This window comes from Ipomoea nil, unplaced genomic scaffold (genome assembly GCF_001879475.1).
Source record: "Ipomoea nil cultivar Tokyo-kokei standard unplaced genomic scaffold, Asagao_1.1 scaffold0761, whole genome shotgun sequence".
Lineage (NCBI taxonomy): Eukaryota > Viridiplantae > Streptophyta > Magnoliopsida > Solanales > Convolvulaceae > Ipomoea > Ipomoea nil.
In genome coordinates this window covers 963,797-991,555 of record NW_017617189.1, presented here as the reverse complement: position 1 = coordinate 991,555, position 27,759 = coordinate 963,797, and the positions used below count along the sequence as shown (strand labels likewise).

Genomic DNA, 27,759 nt, shown 5'->3' with positions numbered 1-27,759 from the left:
AATATGGCCGTGCATCGCACGGATACAAATATTAGTTATATATTACAGTTTTACCTAATATACTTTTATATATTTACAAAATAACCCTAAGTATATTTATCTATTAGTAAATCTTAGCCCCATTCTAATTCCTAATTCTCAAAATTAAAATCGCTGATTCACGGCGACGAGGACGACATCGTCTGCGGATCTTCGACTCCAGAGTCCAGACTGGGGCGGCGACCGACTCCGGCACTGACAGGTATGTCTTTCACCCATGAACTATCTGGCTATCTCGGTATCTCCTATTCGTTTGTACCTTCGTGGGAATCGTAAGCTCGTAGTAGACTGGCAATCTCGTAGTTGAGTTGTGAACATGTGATATATAATATACTGATGCAGTTGGCAGTAGCACTGTAGCAGGCGCCAGGCAGCACCGCAGCAGGTCGCGACGCTGCGGCTGGTCGCTTCTGCAGTTCTGCGGTTGCGGCTGAAGCTGTTGCCTGCGGCTGTTATTAGTTTAAACTTGACATAGGCACATTCTGAAGATAATACTGTCCAGATTTCGCTTCAAGTCCTTGAAAATTTAGTACATTGCTATATTCCAAAACTTTTTGAGGCATACATCCTTTAAAATCATTAACAGTGGTTTTGAACATAATTACTTCGATGGAATTGGTGTTAGTGTGAGAAGCAAAACAACTGGTGGCTTGGATCGTAAAGGAACCAAAATATATTTAGTCTAAATTATATGAAAAAATTGAATTTGAGGTGGCAACAATGGTTGGAGAAGTATTGGAGGTGTATGCTCATTTCCATCCCCGACAGATGATACTTTGTGTATTTGAAATACACAGAAACAGAGATGAGGAAGTTCATTTCTTTCCATCCACTAGGGATGGATTCCTGGAATTTGATGAAACTTCAAGTAGCATCAGATTGAGATATAGCAATATGATATGAATGCAACCAAATAATGATTTCTACCTACTTCGGTAAAGCCCGTCTATCTCTCTTCCATTTCTATAACTTGTTATAAGATGAGATCCACCCAGCAGCTACCCACTTGTATTTGTAGAATAAGTACTGTATGAGATTGTCTCACGTGTGAGATGTGAAATACTTTTTAGTTAATTTTTTGTATATTTTATTGTAATCATAGGTTTATTATTACCAAATTAGGTATACTTTGAGCTAAATTGTGATATTTGTGTGTGTGTGTGTGTTTTGGTATTATAAACTTGTGCTTTGTGGTTATTGATTGATTGTTATGTCATTTCTAGACCGTGCATTGAATTTGTGGTTATATATTAGTTTTGTATTATTGTATTAGGTTTATTTTTAATTTTTTTGTACAAATACATAAGCCTTAAAAAGGCTTAAAGCCTATAAGGTCTTAAATAGGCTCAAAGCCTAATTAGGACTACTTTGAAGCCTTTTTAATGCCCTACATATCAAATAGGCTTTTAAAAAGGCTTCAGACCAGGTTAGGCAATTGTAGGCTCAGGCTTGAGCCTAAAAAAAAAAAAGTCTTCATATAGGCTCATGCCTAATTTTTTAAAGCCCCGCTCGGCCTAGCCTATTTCTATCCCTACATGGAAATAATCTTAATTTTCTACAAACAATGGTATCCTATGATATTATATTTTCAATTTCCAAGATCTTATAATTGCCAACGATTGATTATAATTCACTCCATTTTAAGGTTCTTAGAACTAATCAGTTTTCATCTACTGCTATTTGTTGATTATCTGGGTAGGTTCAAGCACCAAAATGCTGCTGGCAAGAGAGTTTAGCTTTTGCAATACTGCTGCACAGTGTCTTTAAATGGTTTTCTTGAATGGCACTCACATTAAGAAAAGCTATATCACACTATATTCTGATAAGATATTACTCTTCAGTATTTGGTGTCGCTTCAAGTACCAATAATATTGCTTTGAAACTGAGTTCAAACAGAAGTTATGCTCTTAAATACATGACGAGTAAGTTATCCTTCTCATATGAATGTGATAAGCGCAGTGAAAATTGGTGTTCTAAGCCTTTATCTGCTAATATAAAACCGGAGAGGTTATGTTGGGAAGGATCCTCCCGTGCTGTTTTACTGAGAAGGCTTGAAATCGCTTTGATGCATCACAAACTGGATGAGGCTTGGGATACTTACAAAGATTTCAAGCGCCTCTATGGTTTTCCCGATCACTCTCTTCTGAGTAGATTGGTAACTGAACTGTCCTATTCATCTAATTCCAAATGGCTTCGAAAGGCAAGTGATTTAGTCATTTGTATTCAAAAGGATAAATTTGGGTTACTTCTGCCAGACTTAATGACTAAGCTCTCCCTGTCCTTAGCAAGAGCTCAAATGCCTATCCGGGCATCTGCTGTTCTTAGACAGATGCTTCTGAAAAGGAGGTTACCACCATCTAATATTTTGGAGATGATATTTCTTCATTTAGTGAAAACAAAGACTGGAACGGTCCTGGCGTCAAATGTTTTGGTTGAGATTTGTGATATGTTTCAACAATTCAGCACAAACAAGTCTGCTTGCATGAAGTGCACAAAACCTGATACCGTGATTTTTAATCTTGTTCTTGATGCTTGTGCAAGGTTTGGGTCATCTTTTAAAGGCCAGAGCATTATTGAGCTGATGGCGCAAGTTGGAGTCATAGCTGATGTGCAAACTATTGTGATTATCTCCCTTATTTATGAGAAGAATGGTATGCGAGATGAACTAAACAAATTTAAGGAGCATATAGATCAGGTGTCAACCTATAAGCTGATGTGTCACTATCAACAGTTTTATGAAAGTCTGTTGAGCTTGCATTTCAAATTTGATGATATTGATGCTGCTTTTGAACTTTTATTGGATATGTATAGACCTTTAGTATCTGTCCAAATATCGGATGACAGGATGGAACCAGTGAAACCCTGCCTCATCCCACTAGGATCTCACCATCTTAGGATGGGGTTTTCACTACGTGTTTTGCCAGATTTACTAAAGCAAGATACCATTGTTAATCTGGGATGCAATCACAGGTTCATCACATGTAAAGATGGGAGACTTGTTCTTAGCACGAAAGCACTGGCCAAGCTGATGCTACACTACAAGAGATGTGGGAGAATTAGTGAGTTGTCAAAGCTTCTAAGTAGAATCCAGAAGGCTTCACCATGTTCTAGCAACATTCTCCATGATGTGATTGATGCTTGTATTTGTCTTGGATGGCTTGAAACTGCCCATGATATTCTGGATGACTTGGAGATGGAAGGAAATCGACTATCCAGTAGTTCATACATGTCTCTTTTTGCAGCGTATCACAACCTAAAGATGTTTAGAGAAGCAGATGTAGTACTAAAACAAATGGGGAAAGCTGGTGGTCTCTCAAATGCTGCTGAGCAGATGGTTTCAGCATCTATGAGCAAGATAGAAAATGAAGGAACATATGATTTGAAAAAACTAACTTCTACTGGAAAATCAGATTTGGCTGACTTTATTGCTCGGGAAATGAGAGAAGACGAAAAAGAGGCTCCTTCTGTGGTCTATAAGTTTAATTCTTCTATCTACTTCTTCATGAAGGCCCAAATGATAGGAGATGCTAAAAGGGCCTACAGAAAAATGCAAAAGATGAAGATCCAACCAACTGTCTCAACATTTATCAATCTAGTTCATGGCTATTCTTCCATGGGAATGTATCGTGAAATTACAATCTTATGGGGGGATATTAAGAGGAACATAGAAAATGGTATTGAGTTGAGAGACAGTGATTTATATGAATTACTATTGTTGAATTTTCTTCGAGGTGGTTATTTTGAGAGGGTGATGGATATCATTGGTCTTATGAAGGAAAGCAGTATGTACCTGGACAAGTGGATATACAAATATGAATTCCTGAAGCTTCACAAGGACATTTATCGACACATGAAAGTATTTGATGCTAAAAATGAGGTGCAAAAAAAGAGGATTGAATATGTTGAGGAATTTAAGAAGTGGGCTGGCATGGTTTGATTGTTTGAAATACATTAAGTTGTAACAACCTGAGAGTTTCTAGTTACTGGTTACCACTTACCACACTACATAGTCTGGCAAGCCAAAGGTGGTTTTAAGTGATTGCTAGTATCATAATGTTGGGGTTCTGGAATCTGCAATTTGTGATTTCTTTGACCACCTCTTCTTCCTTATCTGCTTCACCTCACATCTCCTCAAAGATCAGGAAACCAAAGCTTAAAGGGAAAGAATTTGCCTGATGTCTCGGGGAAATTCAAGGAAGAGTGGGATTCAGAGCAATTAATAATTTATTATAGGAAATGTAGTATCAAAGCAAATCTCACTTAATGACTAATAACATAATCTCAATTAAATCCCAATTGATTTCTCTCCCTTATTGAGTTATTTCTCACCTCAGTTCACTTTAGTTTAATATCTGCTCATAATAGTTATGGGTACAAATGGCTAACTTTCAGGAAAGTTTGTACAGAGAACTTATGTTCTGCAGGCTTCTGCATGTAATGTTATATGCTTTAATTCTGTTGCAATACAAATTCTCTCCTCCATCTCTGGTGGTTCTGAAACAGCTTTTGCAAAGGAGAATACCTATGCTCTATTACTTGTTGCAAGCCTGGTGAAATATGTTTAGTATCTGCTTGTTTTTGGAGAATACAGTAACGCATGACCTGAAAGTGTAGAGATCGCATTTCTCTTTGGTTGTATAGTCAATTTTGTCATCTCACCATGGGTCATGTTGACTGTAGGATATTTCATGTGATTTGTGTATGCACAGAGTTTCAAGCAATATAAGAGCAGCACCTTGAACATCTTATGTAATCACTAGGAAATTGCCAGTGCAAATTTTCTTTAAATTCTAAAAGTAACATGTTTCTCAAGGAGTACAAGCTATTTTCTATATGTAGTGTACTGAATGAAAGGAATTGTAAACTGCAGGCGAAGAAGAGGTAAAAGCAGCATCAAGTTTCAATTTCTGAAGCTTTGACAAGATTGAATGCGCTTATGATAAAAGAACAGAAACTCTGTGCTTTACTTGGGCAACCCTGTTTCAGGGTTGAGGAGAGCTTGATTCTCGTCGGTAATCAAAACTGGACCTCTTCCTGGTCTTGTGCAGATGAAGTAACTAACATCACCCTTGTTCTTAGCAGGAACATTATCCTTAACTTCGGGAGGTGGAGGCAGTGCTTCTATGTCCTTCAAATCCTTAATGCCAGCATCATCTAGTATTGAGTTATCGCCTATGACATAGCTGGAGAAAAAACCAGACAGCAAGAATGCATCTATCAATAAATAATGTACATATGAGTAAATGTAAGCTGCTTCAAGCTCATTTCAGCCTATACCCTGCCTGATTCATGTGTTTCACCACTAAAATTAACAGGTGTCTGATGTTCAACAGGATAGAATGAATACCTGCTTAGATCAGTGTCTGAGTTTGGAGGGAAGTGAAACAGCAGCCTTTGAAGAAGGAGAGTGGCAGCCTTTCTATTGCGAGCAATCATAACAGCATTTGGCCCGGCATCAAAAGTGTAAGCAACCTGCAATATTCATTAAAAAATAAAAACCATTATTATTAGCTTTGTAGTCAATCAGGCCATTATGTTTCTGATAAGTAGAGCTTTTAAATGTGCATTAACACAATGTTGAAAAAAGCTAATTGCAGAGAATAGAAGGCGATAAACAAAACCATCAACCATAACAAACAAGGGTATAATAATTGTGCTCCATGGCTCATTAAAGTTTGGTATAGTATCACATATTCGCATCAGGCAACTTAAAAGAATTTGTATGAACTGTGAAGAGAAACTTAGAGAAAGTCCAACATCCAGTTCCTTGCATGAATCAACAAGCATTTGACACATTCTTTCTAAGAGAATACCAAGGACAATCTTTGACTAGCTAGTCGCATCTGATTAGTTTCTTGAAGCCTTGCTCAATATACGGATAAGAGAGGGCGAAGCCTATACAGAACTACAATTTATAGTTGTTATATGTTAATGTTTTCAGAATAAACTGTAATATTAACAAACTGTACATCTCTAGAAAGTTTTATCTAAACTATTTGAGATGCCAATTAGACAGTGAGTCAAGCAGATGGTCTGAAATGGAAAGGAAAGGACAGACCTGTGGAGTTCCTTCTGACCGATTCCATTTCTCGACGCAGCTAATTATCCTGAAAGGTGAGACATATCTTCTAGTTTTAAATCCACGCCTTTTTTGTTTAAGGTGATTTTAAGCTTAAAAAGTATGAAATTCTACCTGGGAATGATCATCAAATGTAATACCTAAAGTAAGAAAGAAAGAAAGAAGAAAAAGACAAGGGGGGAAGATAAAACTTGCCTATGAGATGTATCATTCATGTAGAATATAGGAGGAGAAGTGTCCAGGCAGACTGCATGAAACTGGTTGCTGTCTGCACAACTTAGGTGAGCAAAAGTTGGAAAATCACGGTTTTTAATCGCTTCTTCCATTTGAATGACGCGTTTTGGAACTACCTCCTATAAGAACTCATCAAAAAAGTGAGAACTTCAGCATTCAACCCGCAATTAGAAAGGGTGATGATCAGTTTTAAGGAACTATGACCCAAAATAAATGAGAGTGGAAGTGAATACCTTTGCTCTGTGCTGTATAAGTGGACTGGTTTCAACAGTCTCACGCATTCCACTAGTGCTACTTGTCTCCTTCTGCCTTGAACTTACCTGAAACACTCAAACAAGGGATGGTATCATTGGCAGAAAAAAAAAAAAAAAAAAAAAAAAAAAAAAAAAAAAAAAAGTAAACAAGATCTTAAATCCCAAATTGATTACTTAGTAGTTAGTAGTTAGTACATGAGGTAAGCTTGCCTCATTGTAACATCGTTGACCCGTTTACTAACCGGAGAATTTCTTTAGTTTTTTGGAAAGCTGGAGAATTTGAGAACATAAAGCAGAAGGGTCTATTTTCTTTGACCCTAAGAACCTTTTTTTCGGTTTCTTTTATAGTCTAATACAATAATAAATCAAACAATAGCCAATTCTAAGAAAAATAGTAACATACCACTGCAATGATAATAACCAACTCATCCCAGTGCTTCTCATCCACGAGTTGAACAGCAAGACTATCACTTCCATTTTCATCCTTCATGCATTAATAAGGGTTATGTATTTTAATAATGAGTAGATAGATCAATGGAAACCTTTCTTGAAAGATGCTACATACTTCAAATTTAGAAACCAAACCCAAACCTACTTTTCCCATGTTCCACTTAACAAATCCTCCAAATAGACTTCTGCAAGCACTTCCTGAACCTTGCCTGCATATGATTATGGATAAATAAAGTTGTCATCTTGCTTGCTTCCCAAGCATAGTTAATAGTTAATACTACCTCCGTCCCATTTTATGTGTTTGGTTCGGTTAACTAGGCTAATTCAATTTTTTATAATATTAAATATTTAAATTTTATTATATATTTAAAAACTATATCAAAATACTATTAACACAAAAAATATCAAATTAAAAAATACTAAAAAAAAAGTAAAAATAGAAAGAGTTGGTTTGACCAATGAATAGTAAACATGACAGGTAAAATGAGACAGAGAGAGTATGAAATATCATCATGGAAAAAACAATCGAAATTAGCTCTGTTAAGCAAAAATTTAAAGTCTGGAAACAGAAATCCAGTAAATGAATTCTCTGATCTGATCATTACTGTCAAAATAAAAATTAAAAACACCACACACACACAGCAAAAAGAAAAATTACCTTGCTATAGCAGAAAGTTGACTATTATCTTCTTTCACATTCATTAGCTTTCCAAGGGCAAAAACTGCATTAGGAGGCAAAATTTAATGTACTCAACTTAGAGTCATACGACAAAGATACCAGAACAGGTAGTAAAATCCCAGGTTAAGATGAAAAACCCCATTTTCAATATTGCCATGAAGAAAATCATCATCTTTATTGGCATTGATTCAAGATAATGACATGAAAGGTGAAAGTTTTAGAACTAGCTATGTAAACACCATCATCTTCCAACATAGCATGCATTGTATATGTTCACCTCAGGAACTTTGTGAATAAATTTGCCACACACAAGATGTTAACAAAAAGTCAATGCCATTATTTCCTGTTTTAATTACCAGTAAATTTAACTCATTAATTCCTAAATTATACAGTAATTCTTTTACAAGTTTCATTTGTGGTTCTTGTGTTTATTATATTAGTAACTATTTGAAGATCCTCCATTTTATTAGAATAACGAGAAATACTCTGCCATGATTATAGATTTCATATAGCCGAAGTTATAGCAAGGTGTAAAACGAAGAGACAATGGCACAATACCGAGGCAGGCAAAACCAGCAGCAGAAGAAGCCAAGCCCGCAGCAGTAGGGAAATTATTATAGGAAGCAATATGCAGATGCAGGTTCTCCCAATCCTTTTTCGAGATCTTGATACCCTTCTTCTCATCTTCAACATCACAAGCACGAGATCTAATTTCCCTTAGACAATTCTGATATCTGCCTCCAGAGAGTGGTATTTCCTGAACAATACAAGAAAACCAGCATTACAATTATAAGTTGTGTTTTGAAAGTTTCTTTCAACCCACAACTCCATGGTTTCAATAACCCAAATGGGAATAAATGATCAAGTCTCCAGTCCATGGCTAGAGTAATAGACCAAATCCCACCACACACATGCCCCCATTTCATCAAGACTTGAGTGGTTGAACTTAGAGCTTCCACTTGAGTAAACCACACTTACTCACAAAGAGTAGGGAAAATAGGGGCCCGCATGGGCGGCTCAGTTGGTTCTTAAGTGGTAGATTACGGACAAGGACACATGATCAAGGCATCAAGCCCTGACAGTCGCAATATAGAAGTTACACCCAGTATGGTTGGACTCTTTGTGGGCAGGCACTAATGTATGGTGGACTCTTTGTGGGCACTAGTGTAGGGTAGGGTGAACTCCTTGTGGGCACAGACATTAGTCATAGCCACAGTGTGAAAGTTACACCCGATGTGGTGGAGTTACACCTAATGTGGTGGACTCCTTGTGAGCCGGGATGTGAGGACTTGGGGCCGAGGAAATTTCGCCTTTGTGGGCAAGTAGGGAAAATAGGGAATAAGAACTGTAATTTCAAAATACAAGCAAGTCCGGGGTACTAAAAATTTAAGATTTCCCAAAAAAAAAAAAAAAAAAAAAACTTTGAGAAGTATAAATTTGGTACCTTTCCGTTGAGCCACATGCGATCTTGTTGGAAGGCAGGGCTGACGGCGACGGTGGTGGTGGTGCAGAGGTGGGCGGGGTCGAGAGTGACGCTAATGCTGTCGTTGATGGGGAGGATTAGGGTCTCGTCCCTCTTCCCCCAGTACTTAATCACGGCTATGTTCGTCGGCGTCTGGGCTGTCACCATCAACACCCATTTCTTCTCCTCCGCCATTGATTCCGATTTCCGAAGAGGATGGATACAGGCAGAGAAAGCGAGGAATAGAGATAGAGAGAGAGAGAACAGAAAGGATTTGCGATGTTGGATCTTACAGCGAGATGTGTGTGTGTGTATATATATACGAGAATAAGGTGTGCTCATATAAGTATAATATAGAGCAGATGGGTGGCTGCCGCCATTGCTGGGACTCCATTGTTGAACGACAGAGTTTGGTAGTTTGATTTTCTGGTGTGGGGTCCACTCCAGTCCTGCCTGGAGTAGTTCGTTACATTGATACGTCGCCGTTTCTATTTAAATAGTAAATTTTTATTTTTTTCTGATAAATTAGATTAATTCTAAACTCTCAAGAATCTTTACCCAAGAGATGTGAGGAGGTAAATTGCCAGTGGTTCCATCAATCCTCAAGTTTTTAACCTTTTTTTTTACTCTTGCATGTAGACTCTAAGCATAGGGCTGTTAACGAACCGAACATAAACGAACAAAGGTTATTTTTGTTCATTTGTTAAGAATTTTGGAGTATTCGTGTTCGTATTTGTTTGTCAAGGTTTTTGAAAATCTTGTTCGTGTTCGTTTGTTAAACGTTTATTATTGTTTGTTAACGTTTGCGAACACGTTCTATGTTCGTTAACGTAAACGAACATGTTCACAAACACGTTCACGAACATGTTGGTTTACGTTTATGAGCACGTTCGTGAACCTTTAATAACCAAACACCTGCACATGTTCATGATTACAATTCGTTCGTGAACAATAAATAATATATGTTCATGTTCGCGAACATTATTAAACGAACACAAACGAGCTTGTTCACGAACATTGTGAACATTTTTAAACAAACACAAACGAGCTTGTTCACGATCTCTTAGCAAACGAGCATACAACTGTTCAAGCTCTGTTTGTTTATTAACCGAGGTCTAATTTTTGTTTGTTAATGGTTTGTTTACCTTAACAAACGAACACGCTTACCAAACACGAACACGAGTAGTTTGCCGAAAGTTCTGTTCTTTAATACCCCTATCTAAGCACAACGGATCTTCATTGTAATTTATATTTTAATTCGTACAAATTATTCATTGTTTAATTCGTATAAACTTCTCATATTAGTTTTATTAGTGAAAGAATTGCAAATTTTTGTGAGGTTGTCTCATGAAAACTTGACAACTATATTTTGACTTTTTAAATTTCATAATTTTATACACCATACCAAATTTGAAAATTTGTGCAATTTTATCTAATTATACTATATGATTCAGAAAAATCTAACTCAATATGATCTTTCAAACTTGAGATTGTTTTGTTTTTATTTTTTATTTTTTATTACTAAAATGAAAACATTTGATATGGTTTAGAATATAATGAGTTCGAGTCTTGCTAACACATTTTCGGTCAAATTCATTGTATATTATTTTTTTTTTTAGTGAGATTTACCTTTTTTTGTGTGATTTGTGGGATGTTACACATGAACGGAGCTTACCCAGTGCATACTCTTAGGTAGTGGACTGCAGGTTTCCATTGTCACCCGAAACAAAAAAAAAAAGGAATAAGGGTCAAATAGGCCATCGAACTGCACACAATAAAACAATTAGGCCACTGAACTTAAAAAACCAACAATTGGGTCCCTAAACTAATCAATTTCAAACAATTCTTTTAATTAGAAGGTTTCCAACAGGTCATCCTTCCAAATTAATTATTTTTTAAAATTTAAATTTTAAAAATTAATTATTTAAATTAAAAAAAAAAAAAAAAAAAAAAACTGGTTCCAGCCGGAGACAGTCTCCGGCTGGATTCCAGTTTTTTTTTTTTATATTTAATTTAAAAATAATTAATTTTTAAAATTTATATTTTAAAAAAATAATTAATTTGGGAGATGACTTGTTGGAAACCTTCAAATTGGAAGAATTGTTTGAAATTGATTAGTTTAGGGACCTAATTGTTGATTTTTTAAGTTCAATGGCCTAATTGTTTTATCGTGTGCAGTTCGATGGCCTATTTGACCCTTATTCCAAAAAAAAAAAAAAAAAAAAAAAAAACAAAAACAAAAACAAAAAAAAAAAAAAAACAAAAAACAAAAAAAAAAAGAATATTTTGAATTTCTTTTTCTACTAAAATGGGGAAAAACTTATTTCCAAAATGCCTTTGAATTAACTAGTGAAAGAAATACATGTCATATGCGTTTGACACAATTTTAACGAATTTTTTGTAAGTGCATTTTCTGGTAAACACATTTGGGATGTGTTTTGACAAAAAATTTACTCTCTTTTTTTTTTTTTTTTTTTTCATTAAAATTGTGCCAAACACATAATATATATATATATATATATATATATATATATATATATATATATATATATATATACCAATTGACTCAAACACATTTTGATTTTTTTTTTTTTTTCATTTTAGTCCAAAACTAAAATTTTTAATTTTATTTTTGTTCAAATCACATCAAATGTTCCTATTTTAATAAAAACCCCTTCTAACTAGCTTATTAGTAGACTGATGGGGAAAAACAGTGATACCATGAGGAGGCAATAACGTATTTGATCGATCAAATTAGTTTTTGTAAATTGATTTGTAAATTTTGATAAAATTACACAAAATTTTAAAATTGATATAAAATTATCATTCAATAAAAGAAAATAGATGTAAGTATGTAATTATAATCGTATATCATATTATAATTCCGAAATAAAATGATTTCATCTTTAATGTTATCCAAAAATTATTCATAATAATTGTCTATTAATAAATTGGTCAAAAGATAAAAAGTCATTCAAATAAAATTGTATTCATTCATTTAACTCGAAAGGGGTGATAGATTGAGTAGAGCATGATTTTCTTAGTCAAATCCGTGTGGTTAATATTTTCCCCCCTCAAAGTAGCATTACTCTATTCTAAATTCCAAAAGCACCACTAGAGTAGGGACATACAAGACATAATAAAGAATATAATTTGTGAATCTTGAAAGCATCTATTTAAAACAAGAATTACACAATATTAAATATGAAATAAATTAAATAATTTAAGAATAGTAGTACTCAATTTTGGACTGATGCCATTTGTTCACCAACCCAAATAGGTGGAATTCTATCCCACTCAATTATCAGCTCTGTGCCAAAATGAAGCATACTTTCACTTTCAGGTCAAACAATTCCTGCCAATGGCAGTGCACTCTCACTATGAATTTCTCCATTCACCCTTTTTTTTTAAAACAGAATAAAAAAAAAAAAAAAAAAAAAAAAAAAAAAAACTTCTTTTGGGGAGTAAAAAAAAATCTTCTTTTGGTGAGTAATTTATTGAATAGTCCGTATTATTTTACTAGAATTAACAAACAGTTTTTTTTTTTTTTTTTTTTTGTCTACTCAGATTTTTTCGACTAATCATCTAAGATAACAAATAACGATATTATACACAACCTTTCATGTAAGAAGATTAAGTATTACAAAAATACAGTGTTACGTTATATATTTTCACATTCACTCATAATGTGATGCTTGATACAAGTAAAAAAAAAAAAAAAAAAGATAAAAATGTGGTTAATCTTTATACTTGGATAATCAATGAATGAAAATATAAATAGTTTTTTTCTATATAAGACCGGTAATACTGATAGGATTTGGCATAATAAATTATAAAATAGATTTATTTAAGAGTATACAACTTAAATAATTATTTAATCTTAAATTATAGGTAATAGTGGATTCTATCTTAATCTTAATATTATAAATGCCACAATTTTAAGTTAAACTTTTACTCCCTAAGAGCTCATATATCATTTTCGGGTTAAAAGAGCACATTGCAACTGAGTTTTGAACTTAGTTAAACAGTTTTTGTGGTTGACCACATGGCAAAAGTCAAATTCAGCTGTCCAAACTGTGGATGAAAGAAAGCATTATTCATTAATTATATATTAAGCATCAAATAATCAAATATTAGGCAGATGAAAAAGGTGTGCAGAGTCTCAACATTGGCAGCTAATAGATCTGCAATTACTTTCTAATGCAAAAGGAGGGTTGGTTAGTATAATGTCATAGACGCCGACCGACCGCCTAGCGTATAACCACAATCAATGGTCTAGACAGTCTCCTAGGCACCAACTAGGTCACTTAGTTTGTCGATTAGCTATTGTTTTTTTTTTTTTAATTATTTCACTCAAAACATGATTTTAAACGAAATAACCCTAAATTGTTTAAACTCCAGATGTTTTTTAAGTTAATATTTAATATTTTAGTATTAACTATAAAAGTATTAAATAATTTATAATTATTTGTCTTAAAAAATTAAAAATTTCAAACAAATTTTTTAAAAATAAAAAATACACGGAGGGCGCCTAGTGATTTTTTCAACCATGCATATAGTACAGTAATTTTCACCCATATTTGTACTGGGAGATCTGCTATTCTCAATTCAAAATGATGTGGACAATAAAAAGCAGAAAAAAGAAAACTCAAAGTACTAGTGAGTGAAATTATACAAAATTTAAGTTGCTTTCTGATAGGAAGTCTAAGATCTTCAGGGGAAAATTGGTACATACTCGAGCAAAGCATAACTAGCAATTATAATTTTATAACAAAATAATTTTTAAAAGAAAATTGGCGATCCAAAAATTCTTTACTTACCGTTCTCAAGTTGATACTTCCTATTCGCTATCCTCATCAGGTTCAACATCAACAATATCAGGAATGGATTCCGAGTCATCATCATCTGACTCTTGCATAGGCTCCTTACCACTGCTGTCTGAATTTGATACAGAAGAAGATACTTTATTCAGTGCTGAATAGAATCCATCGTCTTTGCCTTCCAACATGTCATTGGCCGCAGCTTTTTCCAGTCCTGAATGGCTTTTAGCCAAAGGTGTTGTGTCACTTTCCATGGGATCTGATGCGCTGCTTCCTGAAACGAAAGCACCAGATCTAGCATGGTTTTCGGCACCTGCAATAGGAGCAGAAGTTCCTGCTTCAACGGGAGATTTCTCCCCGGGCTGCTTACTTGCTTCTTGAGAGTGCTGTTGGTCAAGCGTGGTGTTGTCTCTGTTTACCAAGTGTTCCGCTGCAGAAGCAGCAGCTGGTTCCCTGAATTGACTTCCCTCAGAAACCTTTTCAGCAGATGCATCATCACAAGGAAGGTTCTTTGATGACAGATCATTCATGGTATCTGAAGGTTCTATCGAGTTACTTTTATCCTTAGCAAGGTCAGATGAAGGAGCTTCTGTTTCATTTTCAATCCTTGTCCAATTTTCATGGAGCTCGTCGCCTTCTGACTCTTGCTCGTCAGGTCCATTTCTTGATGTTCCTATCTCAAAAGTAACAGTTTGTCTCTGGCCACCTAATTTCCTGCCATCCATAATCCTCTGGTTTCGGCCATCACAATCAATGGGAGACTGGTGATCAATCAATGGAAGAGCCCTTGGATGTATGAGCACTTCCAGTGTCAAAAGAGCATGTGCACAGAATTCAGAATGTCTTGTTCCTGTTTCTTGCATTCCTGTAGTGACCATAGAATGATTCAGACCAACCAGTTGACTAAAAGAGAAGCAAGTTTGTAAGAGGCACGACATGCAATACACACACACACACACACATAACTGAATTAAATGCAAAGGCTAACTTCGTAATTACACTTGAGCAGAGCTCTGCTAACCACTCACTCTACCCGGATAATCTTTTAGGTTCAATCCTCTTGTTGGAAAATCCTTTCTGCCAACCAGAATACCCAGAATAGGTAAACAGTGAGGATACCCTGGAGAAATTACTCCCCTTTAATCCTTTTATGTATAATCTGCCGTACTGTAGTATGAGGTAAAATCACTTTCTACATCTGCAATTATCCATTTCCACGGGAATTTGAAATAGGATTTGCATTTAGTCCATTAACACTCAATTCAATAAATGCATTTATACTGTTCATACTGCAGTAAGTCCATCTATTCAGCATATCAAACACAGATCACACTATCACAGACATGAATATGTGCTTCGATATGGCTCCAATTATGTCTTAAAGGTAAGGTGGAATTCAGGACTCTTGTGAAATGTGCTGAACTAACTAGTTGTGTGTACATCAACCAAGTATCGAACACGCTTGGATATAGAGTGTTCAAAAATCAGAAGTGAATTCAATGCTTGAGGGCTATCTCTTAGGCTTGAAAAGGATTGCCTTTAAAGCAGAAGGCAATAATTGAATCTTATCATAACAGTATTGCAGGGATGAAAAATCCAAGAGGTCATATCTAAAAACAACGTATCTATGACAAAATTGATGCAAAGTTTAGTCATGTCACTTGTAGTTAACTTTACGATACTGAATATATTTTAAGTTAATCTATAGATGAGATCTTGTATACTTTGGTAAAGTAATATCAAGTCACCAGCATAAGATTGTAGGATACTAGGATCACTTCTGCAAAACCAAAGCATTACCTTTACGAAAAAGTTCAAGACCTTGGGCTAGATGAGGAGGGCGAACAGGTACGAGACATTGGGCTGCATTCGCTAACCGAACAAGACGAGGAGAAACAAGAGAAGCCAAAAGTGCATGTAAAGCAGCAAGTTGAAAATTTGCCCAGCTATCGGTTGGTGTGCCAGAAAGAAATATACTTTTCTCTTCTACTGAAAATCCTACTTGGCAAGCACTTTTAGCAACAGCCAAAAGAAGGTTATCAACATTTGCGCGCCAACTTTCAGATCTCCAAGAACCACCCTATTGAGTGAAAACTAAAAAAACTGTTATAACAGAATCATTTTACTTTTAATTTCTTTCGCATGTAAATGAGCTGGTGAGAGGTGGTGTGAGTGAGAGGAATCCCAGATTTTTATATCTAAATGCATGCTACGATGGAACCAGAAAGATTGTGATTGTAACATACCACAGTTAGAAGAGCTTCCAATGCCTCTAGTGCAGCAATCTTCACAGATATCAGAGTTGAGTCCTGTTGCACTTTTACTTCTGTGACATTCCCATCAGGCTGGTCTTCATGAGCTCCCATAGCGTTTGCATGCTTCCTTTTCCTCTGGTTGGTCAGTGGCTGTGCCTCCACAGAGATCTTTGCATGATCACCAGGAGATGTAGCCCCCTCATTTAAATCCATAGTAGCATTGTCAATAACTACCTCTGCCAAGTGTACTGCTATCCCTGTCATCAAATAAACAATGCCATCACAAACTATAAAAATCACAATTAAAGTGGCTCCCAGCTCAATATATATTTCCAACAGTGTTCATTTCAGGGGCATTCATAAATACTCTCAAACCCCTGCAAATGTATATGTATAGAATTTCATTCCAAACTTAAGTCAATACAACTATTTTAAACATTCTTTTTGGGAATCCACTTTTTGGGCAAATGTCAAGCAAGATATAAAGCAAGGGAAAATTGTTATTGCCTGTGTAAATACATATACATAGGTTGCCATTCTGGGTAAAAGTTTACCCATCATATCACAAGATGGAATATTCATTAATATGAAAGTGAGCATTGGCTACATTAACATTTTTGAGGCAGATACATGAAAAGGATTAAAAATAGCAGCAAAGCAAACACATCATCTCAAATATACATACCAACCCCCATTGACAATAACAGGACTTTCATTATTGAGTACAACTTTATCCGTATCTCTGGCAAAACACATCTTTGGAAATACTCTGTGAGCAGCCGTATAATACCTGCAGCATGTGGTAATAATTGGCTGCAAACAAAAATACAAATTGATTAATAAAGTGTAAATACTCTCCACATAGATGGGCACCAACAGGAATAGTTAATGTAGATTGCAGTGTGCTAACTGTAATCTACATTTGGAGTACCTCCTCAATTATTTGTTTCATGTTTTATAACTGTTTAGAAGGAAGTTGCAACTCCAAAAAATTTCACCAGGTATAGAACTTGTTTGCTTCGGAAAGAACTACATTCTATAGTACATCTATGATCTTCCCACAACACCAAACATTTAATAGAATTCTCTTTATAATTGGCATGACTATATCTTGATTCTAGAAGTCTACATCCCGTACATCAGTAGTCTATGAACAAAATTAAACCATCAACAAATTTCCTATATCTGGACTCCTTCATTTTCCAAGAAAAGTATTCATCAATTCTTTTTATGGCACAACTACTAGAGAGAATGCCCAATAACAGAGAATAATCAGACTTGCTAAGAAAGTTCCTAGTTTATGGGTGAATTGAGAGGAGAGCTATAATCACACCAAAAACAAAACATCGAATGTGAAATTAAAGTTCACCTGTGGAGTCCCTTCACAATAGCAGTGATGAGCTCCAAGCTGCCCAAATGCAGAACAGGGAGTTCCGAAAGAACCAATTCTTGTTTCATGGTAGTCATGAAAGAATATAAGCCAGAAGCTGAGCCATCTACCATCAGAACTCTCTTAGTGAGGTCTACTAATGAATGTACAGGTACAGCAACCTGTCAGTTAAAAAGGTACCCAATTTTATGCACTGAACATAAACTGTATACTTTAAATCCCATGCTACCAAGTAAAAACAAATGTTCCAACATTCTTAGCAGATATAGAAGGTAAATGTAAACTTACTTGAACAGGGTAAGTACTAGTAAGCATGGTAGAACAACAAAGCATCAATATAGAAATTCGGGACATCAATTGATGTTCAAGTCTATTAGTAGTCTCTGCTAAGATTTTTCTTGAAGTATCTTGACCTCCTAGTGGAGGTGGTGCATCTTTCCCTGGGGAAAGCAACAACCTCATGGCTTCATTATGCCTAGTCTCTGTACACAAAAGAAAAAGGGATAAGTTAAACCCTACAGTTAGTAATTGCAATGTCATGCTATATACAGTAATTACCTGGCTCTAAACCTTGAAAGACATCATTTAGTTGATTATTAATTGTTAGCAAGATCTTCTGCATCATCAATAACCAGCTGTCCTCATCTCCTTTTGCCTTTGGAAGCAGTGCCAGACAATTACCTAGCTTCTGAAAACTAACCCAAAATAAATGTCTGCTTTTGGCAACTAAATAACAATACAAGGCAATGCCAAGATACAATGTTATTCACTTACCCTCAACATACTTTGACTGCACTTCCCTGACATGAATTTTGAAACAACAGCAGATTCAACCTGCCATAATTACTTTATCTCAGAAAATCATGTAAAATGATAGGGAACTAAATGCAGCTCCATTGCAAGGCCTAATATCTTTTTGATAAGTAATGATTTGAATTATGTAGCACCAAGGGGGTAACACCTAGATAAATTACATCAAGAGCAACAAAAACAACAAAATAAAAGTTTGAATCTATCCAAGAAGTTAAGGAGGGAGTGTTGATGGGATACCCACCCACTGGAAGCCCCAAAATTGTGAATCTCAAAGAAAGAAGCACACTATACATAGAAAGGTTTAGGTAAAAGGGGAAGGAGAGAATAAAAACTCCTACCCAAAAATAGGAAGAACAAAGATAGATTAAGAACCACTTGTCCTTGGAAGTGTATTCCCATATTACCACACACATCATGCACAGATATAGTAGATCACCCATGCCATACCCATCACAGCAGCAATTTGACAATTAAAATTTGGTTTGTCAAGATACATGCTTCTCCCGAGTTAATTTCTATTTGACAGAATATACAATTCTCTAAACTAGACTGCTTATTAAGAGAGTAACGATTTACATCATTTAATCTTTTTATTTTTAAATTCTGGATAAGACTGTGATGGTTCTACATAGAAGTAATGCAATGCATAAGTATGCCACTGTTTTAGAAATTAATTGAAACACTAACAAAGGTTTAGAAAATAGCAAGTCAAAAGTTCGAAAGGAAAAATTATAACAAAATTGATACCAAACGTACTTCATCATAGCATCTTTGGACAGAAGAAGGAAAGACATTTATTACTGTGCATAACAGAGAAATAGCTTCCTCCTGCAGATATTGCCTCAAAGTTAGAATCTTAAATTAACTTGGAATAATATAACATGTTACTAGAGGTATAAAAGATTTAAAACATGTACAACAAATATGAGGCTAAATCATTATAAGACGTATACTGTACTGAAGGAATTCTTATAATGAAGAATTTAAGATGGTTTTTCACCAACCCAAACAACATCTGAGGTATCTTCATTTAGCAACTTCAACACTGGTTGAATAACTTTTGTAGCTTGCGACACCCCATCTTTCTTTGCACTAGTGAACCCACTCAACCTATTCAAGTAAATGCACCATGTTATTAGTTATTTAGTTATGATTCAACACAAAGAGGCTGCATAAAAGAAACTGGATTCTGTTTTGGGGTCTTGGGCAGAGTTATCACAATAGTCTTAATAATGCGCAACACAGGGCAGTGAAAACAAAACTAAGATTCGTAGACTTTCAAACTACAAAACCATTGACATTAAGGGATTGAATCGAGTATACTGTAATTTATAAAAACAAATCCCACTTTAAAACAGTTTCTGGTTTATGAAATATGAACTATCTCTTTGCAAAACTATTTAAGAATAATAGGACCTAAATAAATCATTGCAAGCAATGGGAAAGGAGATCAAGTGACTACTTACATGGTTCCATTTAAGGATTCCAAATCACAACCTTTTTAGATTAAAGTAACGCAACAGTATGCTTCTTCTGAAACGTTGCAAAATGAGAAAGGCAATGTACACTTGTTTTTCAATGTCGAGATCAAAGAAAACAAACCTTGTAAACAAATCTGATATTGAAGCACAAGAAGCTGCCTTCACAAAGTGAGAATCTGCTGGGGACTACTTTAAATGACATATACAAGTAAACCCTGTTAGATTTTAGGTGGTAGCCAACAATTCTTTATTAAACAATTTCTTTAGGAAAATATATTGATCACCAATTGCAATAAATTGTTCAGGATACCAGTAGAGCAAAATTAATGTTAGCCATCACTATCTCAACCATCAGATCAGTGAATAGTTTTACAGTAGGGTTATAATATTTTGAAAGAAAATTAAGCTAATACCCGATAAATAAAAAGGAGAAAAAAAAAAACTTTCAGCAATTTTCCAAGAGAAACAGGCTTGAATGCATGATAAGTTCATAATTTACTTCTATATCATAGAGACCACAAGTGAGGACATGTAAGTAACCATAATATAGCAATTTTATTAAAATGAACTTCAAAAATTGAAGCTTAGTTCCAACTACTAAATGGTAGGTTTTTTTTGTTTTTTGTTTTTTGTTTTTGTTTTTTTTTTTTGTGAAAAATATTTCCATTGATCTCTAGGGTTATCTAAAGAGTTTTTAAGTTCAGGCTGTTCAGCAGCTCTGTTAGGTACAAATATTTCAACCATTGTCAATACACATCATAATAGTTAGTATATAGTTCACATATTTAAAACAATAATGTCAGTAAGAGCAATAAAGATACATTGCATAAACAACAAAAAAAGAAATAAGAAAACATGTAACAATAACAATAATAATAATAATAATAATAATAATAATAATAATAATAATAATAATAATAATAATAATAATATAATAATAATAATAATAATAATAATAATAATAATAGCAGTATAACACAACAGTATAAATAATGAAATTCACTGAAATCAGCTTGGATACCTGAATATATGATAAGAGCTTGATAAACCAAGAAGAGTATGAAGCTAAGAAACGCTCAGAACTACATTCTTGACAAGTCACCCCAAGCAAACATATCCCAGCCCAGCACTTATCTGGCTACAAGGCATTTGTAAAACCAAGAACACAATGGTTCAGATTAATCTCACAATTTTGAAACTTCCAATATCCACATAAACATATTAAATAGATCAAAGAGCGCCATAATTCAGATTAAGAAAACCTCATACACATATATTCCAAAATATTGCATTATAAAATATTGATTTTCCATTTGATATATCATAAGAAATGGAAATTCATATTAAAAAAAAAAAAAACACACACACACACACACAAAACAAAACAAAAACAAAAAACAAAAAAACCTTCACAGGGTACAAGCATTGGTTTGAAAAATAGTACATTAAATTCCCTACTATTGACTGAGGTCATTGCTTAAAAGTTAAAAGAAACTCTTTCCACCACAATTTCAGGATTCATGCTTGGATCAGAACCAATGGAGTCTATCTGTGTTTACATTTGTATTTGCTTCAAATCATTCTCAACTCAACGGGGGGCAGTGGCCCCCACTGAATTTTTATTTTTTTTCTTGCTTTGATTGCTGAAGCTTTCCTGGGTAGGGAATTGACCAATTGAGATAAGTATTGGTTTACAAGTGCCAAAGCCTAATTTACAGACCCAAAATCAGGTTTTGGTGGATTACCAAAGGGTAAGTAAGTTTAATCCTAAAGATGGTCAACCCCCAAGTAATGATGGATTTATATGATCTCTAGTGCAATCAAATTCTCTAAAAAGGTTGTGCAAATTTATCTTTAAAATTTTTCCTTAAAAAAGGGGGAAAAAAAATGCTATCGTAGGTAATTCAATACTTTTCATAGACAACAATTTCTAAAAATAATTAGTATACAACTACTACCTGGTGCATTTAAATTCTGCTTTTTCTGTTTCTAAGTTCTTTTCACTTTTTCTGTTTCTAATGAGCAACATTTGACTTTCGTTTGATTACCAACATAGTGAAATTTTTATTTTAAGATGTGTTCCAAGAGATCATCATAGTTCTAGTTGGAGAGATAGAACAAGAATGTTTTCAAGTCAATTTTCACCCCAATCAATGTTTTTTCTGGCTCCGCCACTGACTAGAAGCCACCCCTTTCAAAGAATAAATATGAAAGAACCGCACTTTTGTGCAATCATTTATCACATTAACGATCCATGCAAGCAAAAAGGGTTCAATGCAAAGAAAAAGAAATGTGTTCGTGCAGTATTTGTATAATACAAGCTTCGTTTTACCATGTTGCTTGAGGCAAGATTGAGAAAACGTTTGAACCAGGCATCTACGACAGATTTCCAATTATCAATTAACTTTTGATCGACGGAGGGTGCGGCAGACTCCGACAACAGACGATGAGTTTTAACGACAGAGACAACGAAAGAGAGATCGGAAGGCCTCCGAAATGGATGCTTTTCGGTGGGAACATACTCGGACAATAAGGAGCGGAGCAGCTGAGGCTTCAGAGCGATATCGTTCATGCCCTGGATGTGATCAGAGGCCGCCATTGTAGACGAGGGAGAGAAGGGTAAAGAGGTAGACTAGGGTTTAAGACAGTGATAAACCCTGAGAAGGCTGCAAGTGTTCAATTCAGCTGGGGTTTTGTTCCGTTGTGAAAATGGGTCAGGTCACGTTGCCAAAACCCGATTCATATGAGCACTTGAGGTTTTGTTTGCATTGTATATTTGTATCACCTTTAATAATAATAATAATAATAATAATAATAATAATAAGAAGAAGAAGAAGAAGGTTATCTTCACTAGAGGTGGGTACGAGTAGTTTAAGGTCGAACTAGTTCTGAATTGGTCCAGAAAAAGTAGACTTGAATTTCACCGGACATGGGTCAGGCTTAGCTCGGACCGGAACCGACATATAAAGGATCAGTTCAGGTCCTATAAAAAAAAAGTATGGGACCCAACACAGGACCCGCTGCCACAAAGCATTTATTTAATTTTGGCCAGCTGCCACATTGAAGGCCTGCGGCGTGATTTAGTTGTTGCATGTTGCAACTAGCCTGACCTCCATTAGAGGTTACTGTCGCCTGTCGGCACTCGGCCAGTGCAATGACCAAAAATTTGGTTGTTACACTGACCGAAAATGTTGTTAGCCTTGTAAAAAAAAAAAAAAATCTTATTTACTCTATAAATACCATTTACTCAATAATTTGAGTGCCAAGCTGGTTGTCTCATCTCCCGAGTTGATCGTCGAACTTATGAAGTTGAAGACTCAGCTTGATCTTGTTCATCATGCTCTATTGTTGCTTCGGAGGAAACTGGAATTTCTTCTTCCTTCCTTCCCTCAACTTGTACTGTAGTTGTTACTAGTTTTTCATTCCCAGTGCTTTCACTTCCTTGTACCTTGTCTTACATATACAACATCCCTATTGATGATAACCTTGTGGGTAGTGGGAGCTCACAGGCGATACCCCTTTACTCCATCGGCATACCCCAAGAAAACACATTTTCTTAATTTTGGATCAAGTTTTTATGTTTCTTGAGTGTTGTATATCACATATGCCGGACTCCCGAATGTATGTAAGTGAGAATAACTAGATGGCTTACCAGTCCACATTTCAATTGGCGTTTTCAAATCAATTGCGGTTGATGGTGACCGATTGATCAAATAACAGGCGGTTTTGACTGCTTCAGCCTAAAATGGATTTGCCAATTTTGCAGTCCTCAACATTGCCCTTGTTCTTTCCAATAAGGTTCTGTTCATCCGCTCTGCCACTCCATTTTGTTGTGGAGTATATGCCACCGTGAACTGCCGTTTGGTACCTTCTTGTAGACAGAATTTATCAAATTCATCACTAGTATATTCTCCTCCATTATCCGACCTCAAACACTTAATCCTTTTATCGGATTCAAGTTCCACACACGCTTTGAAGATTTTGAAAACTTCAAATACATCCGTCTTCCGCTTGATCGGATACACCCAACATCTCTTGGAGTAATCATCGATGAAAAATACAAAATATTTTGCACCTCCTAGGGATATAACTGGTACTTGCCATACATAGGTGTGGATTAGCTCCAAGATAGCTTTGCTTCTTGCTTCAGAGCTCTCAAACTTCAATCTATGTTGCTTACTTGTAACACAATGCTCACAAAAAGGTAATGAAACCTTTTTTAGGCCTAGAAGAAGATGTTGATCAACAAGAATCTTTAGACCTCATCGTTGATTCCACTATAAGATTGTCTGATGCAACATGCAACATATGCTTCTTTTTGTAGTTGTGTTTCTCCTTTAAGCATGTACAGATTGGCTGCTATCTTTTCAGCTTTCATCACAACAAGCGCACCCTTGGTTACTTTGATGATCCCATCTTGGTTATGAATTTTATATTCACGATTATCTAATTGTCCTAGAGACAATAGATTTTTCTTCAGACCTTTCACGTGTCGTACCTCTTGGATAGTGCAAACCGTACCATCAAACATTTTTAGTTTAATAGTACCAATACTAGCAATAATCTCTAAGGCATGATCATCTCCTATGAACACTGATCCTCCAGAGGCATGTTCATATTCATGAAACCATTCTTTCTGTGAGGTCATATGCCATGTTGCTCCTGAGTCCATGATCTAGACATCAGCTAAACTTTTCCTGCCTTCAACAATTGTTGTTGCTTCACTAAATAAAACTTTGCCTCCATCTGATGTACTCACAACACAACCCTGAGCATTTGATGTCTCGGGATTTTTGCCTTTGCCCCCATCCTTCTTGAGCTGCCAACACTCACTCTTGTAGTGCCCATTTTTGCCATAGTGAAAACACTTGGGGGTCGTTTACTTTCGTTCTCTGTTTTCTATTCTCAGTTTTCTATTCTTTGTTTTCTATTCTCTGTTTTTGAAAACTGAAATTGAAAACTTGTATCATCAAAGTTGGTAGATAATAATGAAAAGACTTGGTGGATCTAAGTAGCCAACTTGCAGTTTAGAAATGATAAATTCATTTAATAAGTATATTTTTGTTGTGGCCCAAATTGTTTGTTGTGCGATAGAATGACCCAGTTCTTGAAATGCTTTTTCCAGCGACAAAATGACCCAAATCTTGAAATGTTTTTTCCACCTATACGCAACCACCTCAAACTCAGCCCTAGCAGTCTCCTTAGAAGCCAAAACCAAAAGCCGATTGATCTGGATCTATTCCTGGCCACCGCGTGCCGCCATTTCCGATGGACCAAAAATCCCAACAGTGGCCCTATCAGCACCAGGAGCACCGCTGCGAGAATGCGCAAACCTAGATCCCCTCCCACGAGCATTTACACAATACGAAGAGGGCAAAGTGAATGCCAAGCAGCTTCTCTGGTCGATCTCCTCCCTCCTGGGCGCCGCCATTTCCTTACCCCAAAAAGGACAAACGACTCTAACTTTTTCCTAACCTCTTCGTCAAAGAAGAGAAAACATATGTGACCTTTAGCAAGGCAATAAAGATACGCCAAGACGGAGAAGAAGTGAAGGATACTAATGTTGAGGAAGAAATGCAATAAAAGTTGGATGTGGGAATCGATGCTTGTAATGTTACTGTTCATCCGTGTGTTCTCAAATTAGAAAACAAGTTTTAAGTGTGTTCCTAATTTCCTAAAAGAATTGAGAATTATTCCTTACTTTGAAAATGAGAAAAAGTTTAGTAAACACTCTTCTTTCTAGTTTTCCAAAAGTTTCTGGAAATTTTGGGAAATTCCTTGTTGGCATTCTTATTACTCCTTGATTTTGGAGTAAAATTTCAACATGTTCATTCACTTATATTTTATAACTCAATGCCGAGAGTTGGGAAAATAGAATGTTGAGGGTGTTGATGTGCTTAGTTACTGAGGATGTCTCTATCATCCTGAGAGTGTATAACTTCCTCTTCAAGAAGATCTTATTGTGCAGTAATTTGGCCTCATACAACTTTATGAGAGTATCCCATATATCTTTTGCCATACTTTTCTCTACTACACTTGACAAAACTTCGTCAGCAAGTGCTAAGTGAAGATTGGCAATAGCGTTGCTATCCATTTTTGTCCACTTGGCATCGTTAGTGAAGTCAGCTGGTCTTTCTCCAATTGTTGCTATGCAGTTATCTTTCCTGAGAACTGCTTTCATTCTCATTTTCCACAACGAGAAATTGTTCACATTGAACTTTTCAATCTCATACTTTGTCGTCATTGTAAATGGTGTTCTTGATTCAAATCCTGAACAATATATCTAAATAATATCGTATAATAGAACACTACTGGCCTTGTGAACAGTACACCAGGAAAATATATATGGAGAAGAGAGGTGAGTCATAGATGGACTGCTTAAATACCAAGTCTTAACTAGAGTTTTTCCTAGACATGTACAACCACTTTACCATAATTTATTCTAACATAAACGATACAAAAAGATATATCTATGAACCAATTTGGGGATCTGATACCACTTGGTGAGGATCGATATGGGTTCACAACACCAAATTACAATAACAACTTGGACAGGAAATATTGAGAATATTTCTAGTGTAAGATTTAGAATAAATCATACACACAATAAGACAATTTTGAAGAAGAATTTTATGTATTGGCAAAAGGATATTACAATAGAAATTACAAATATAACTCTCTATCTCTCTCTAAGGATTCTTTGTTATGCTAATGGGATGGATGGAACGAATTTACAATGGAGAGGGGTTGCCTATTTGTAGCAAACCCGAATGCATATAGATTTGCAAAACATTTAATGTAACAATAAATGCAAATCCACTCCCGCAAGTTTACTCCTTACTCAAACTTTAGCCCAAACATCTGCTCTTCAAACCTTAGCTCAAGCTTAAACCTTAGCCCAAACATCAAACCTTAGCTCAAGCTCAAACGTTAGCCCGAGCATTCAAACCTTAGCCCCTTTCCACATTTGACTTTATTCTTTAAAAAAAAAAACTGAACAATTAAATAATTACTTACCCGTCAAAATTATAGCTTGGTACCAATTTAATTAGTGATATCATGTTCTGTAATGCCCAATTTCTTTTTGTTGCTTTTTTCATTCCAACTTAATCAATGATATCTCATTCTGTAATACCAGTTCCTTTTGTTGCTTTTTTGCTGTTAATAGAAAACTTCTCTGATAGTGAAAAATGGCAGACCTGTGATTTGCTAGTGAAAATTGTGAGAAGCTTCGAGAAAAAGAGAAAATTGACATACATCAGCTAATGAATGACTATATTAACTAATACTCTAATAGGGAATAATAAATAAATGACTATATTAACTAATCTAATCTAATTTAATCTAACTCTATAATAAAGCAACAATTTCATGATTTTCATTCCCACCTACTAAAAACTGCATCATTTTATAGTTTAGGGGTGATAGACGCAATAATAAATGATGTTCACACTAAGTTGTATCTACTGATGATGTTTAAAAATATTTTGTTCAGCTGTTGGTATTACCTATGCATCTATGAGTCGGTGAATTAAATGCGTTTGCAACTCACGATTAACAAAACACAGAGAAACACAATAAATAAAAAAATCTAAAAAACCAAAGCATTGCATACTTTAATTATAAATTAAAAGTGATTGAAATCTAATAGAAGGCATCCTTTCAAAATGACTCATTGTTTCAAAGCTTGCCTCTTCGTTGTTCTATAAAACTCCTGATTTAGTTCAACCTCTAATATAAAGAGGTCGAATCAGGTAGACTTCAATCCCAGATTATTGCGAATAACTAAACCTCTATAGAAGT

At 35.3% G+C, this 27,759-nt stretch overlaps 3 protein-coding genes and 2 long non-coding RNA genes across 8 annotated transcripts; 2 read left to right on the top strand and 3 right to left on the bottom strand.

Annotated features, from left to right (window-relative positions):
- Positions 1-43: 43 nt before the first annotated feature.
- On the top strand, positions 44-4,590 carry LOC109176890 (pentatricopeptide repeat-containing protein At4g17616). The gene is made up of 2 exons (XM_019326290.1): positions 44-241; positions 1,739-4,590. Exon 2 carries the CDS (start codon positions 1,820-1,822, stop codon positions 3,974-3,976), a length of 2,157 nt encoding a protein of 718 aa, XP_019181835.1. The 5' UTR covers positions 44-241; positions 1,739-1,819; the 3' UTR covers positions 3,977-4,590.
- On the bottom strand, positions 4,309-27,759 carry LOC109176892. Its single transcript, XR_002053481.1, has 3 exons — positions 27,629-27,759; positions 4,562-4,568; positions 4,309-4,319 (listed from the first exon to the last, which is right to left on the bottom strand). It is a non-coding gene; the product is annotated as an uncharacterized LOC109176892 (long non-coding RNA).
- Positions 4,596-5,090, top strand: LOC109176894. Its single transcript, XR_002053482.1, has 2 exons — positions 4,596-4,788; positions 4,910-5,090. It is a non-coding gene; the product is annotated as an uncharacterized LOC109176894 (long non-coding RNA).
- LOC109176891 (diphosphomevalonate decarboxylase MVD2-like) lies at positions 4,790-9,612 on the bottom strand. Its single transcript, XM_019326291.1, has 10 exons — positions 9,180-9,612; positions 8,294-8,492; positions 7,715-7,778; positions 7,202-7,265; positions 7,010-7,090; positions 6,586-6,672; positions 6,314-6,471; positions 6,098-6,146; positions 5,387-5,511; positions 4,790-5,222 (listed from the first exon to the last, which is right to left on the bottom strand). Exons 1-10 carry the CDS (start codon positions 9,537-9,539, stop codon positions 5,003-5,005), a joined length of 1,407 nt encoding a protein of 468 aa, XP_019181836.1. The 5' UTR covers positions 9,540-9,612; the 3' UTR covers positions 4,790-5,002.
- Positions 12,430-22,658, bottom strand: LOC109176889 (proline-, glutamic acid- and leucine-rich protein 1). Of its 4 annotated transcripts, none has more exons than XM_019326287.1 (14): positions 22,289-22,658; positions 20,978-21,094; positions 20,078-20,142; positions 19,480-19,585; positions 19,232-19,303; positions 18,437-18,496; positions 18,221-18,350; positions 17,951-18,144; positions 17,642-17,823; positions 16,958-17,085; positions 16,264-16,529; positions 15,818-16,097; positions 14,018-14,882; positions 12,430-12,601 (listed from the first exon to the last, which is right to left on the bottom strand). In XM_019326287.1, the coding sequence occupies exons 1-13, from the start codon at positions 22,553-22,555 to the stop codon at positions 14,038-14,040; spliced, it is 2,712 nt and encodes a 903-aa protein (XP_019181832.1). In that variant the 5' UTR covers positions 22,556-22,658; the 3' UTR covers positions 12,430-12,601; positions 14,018-14,037. The 4 variants fall into 4 exon arrangements, with proteins under 4 accessions (XP_019181832.1, XP_019181833.1, XP_019181834.1 ...); XM_019326288.1 differs by having other exon boundaries at positions 12,430-12,596; XM_019326289.1 differs by lacking the exon at positions 12,430-12,601 and adding an exon at positions 13,250-13,271.

Coding starts and splice junctions, on each gene's coding strand:
- LOC109176889 (XM_019326287.1), bottom strand. CDS start 22,555: ATGGCGGCCTCTGATCACATCCAGGGCATGAACGATATCGCTCTGAAG. Junction 19,586..20,077: donor ATATCAGATTTGTTTACAAG/GTTTGTTTTCTT, acceptor TTACTTGAATAG/GTTGAGTGGGTTCACTAGTG. Junction 14,883..15,817: donor TCTTGAACTTTTTCGTAAAG/GTAATGCTTTGG, acceptor TGGTCACTACAG/GAATGCAAGAAACAGGAACA.
- LOC109176891 (XM_019326291.1), bottom strand. CDS start 9,539: ATGAGCACACCTTATTCTCGTATATATATACACACACACACATCTCGC. Junction 7,266..7,714: donor CAACTTTCTGCTATAGCAAG/GTAATTTTTCTT, acceptor AATCATATGCAG/GCAAGGTTCAGGAAGTGCTT. Junction 5,223..5,386: donor TCAGACACTGATCTAAGCAG/GTATTCATTCTA, acceptor TTTTTTCTCCAG/CTATGTCATAGGCGATAACT.
- LOC109176890 (XM_019326290.1), top strand. CDS start 1,820: ATGGCACTCACATTAAGAAAAGCTATATCACACTATATTCTGATAAGA.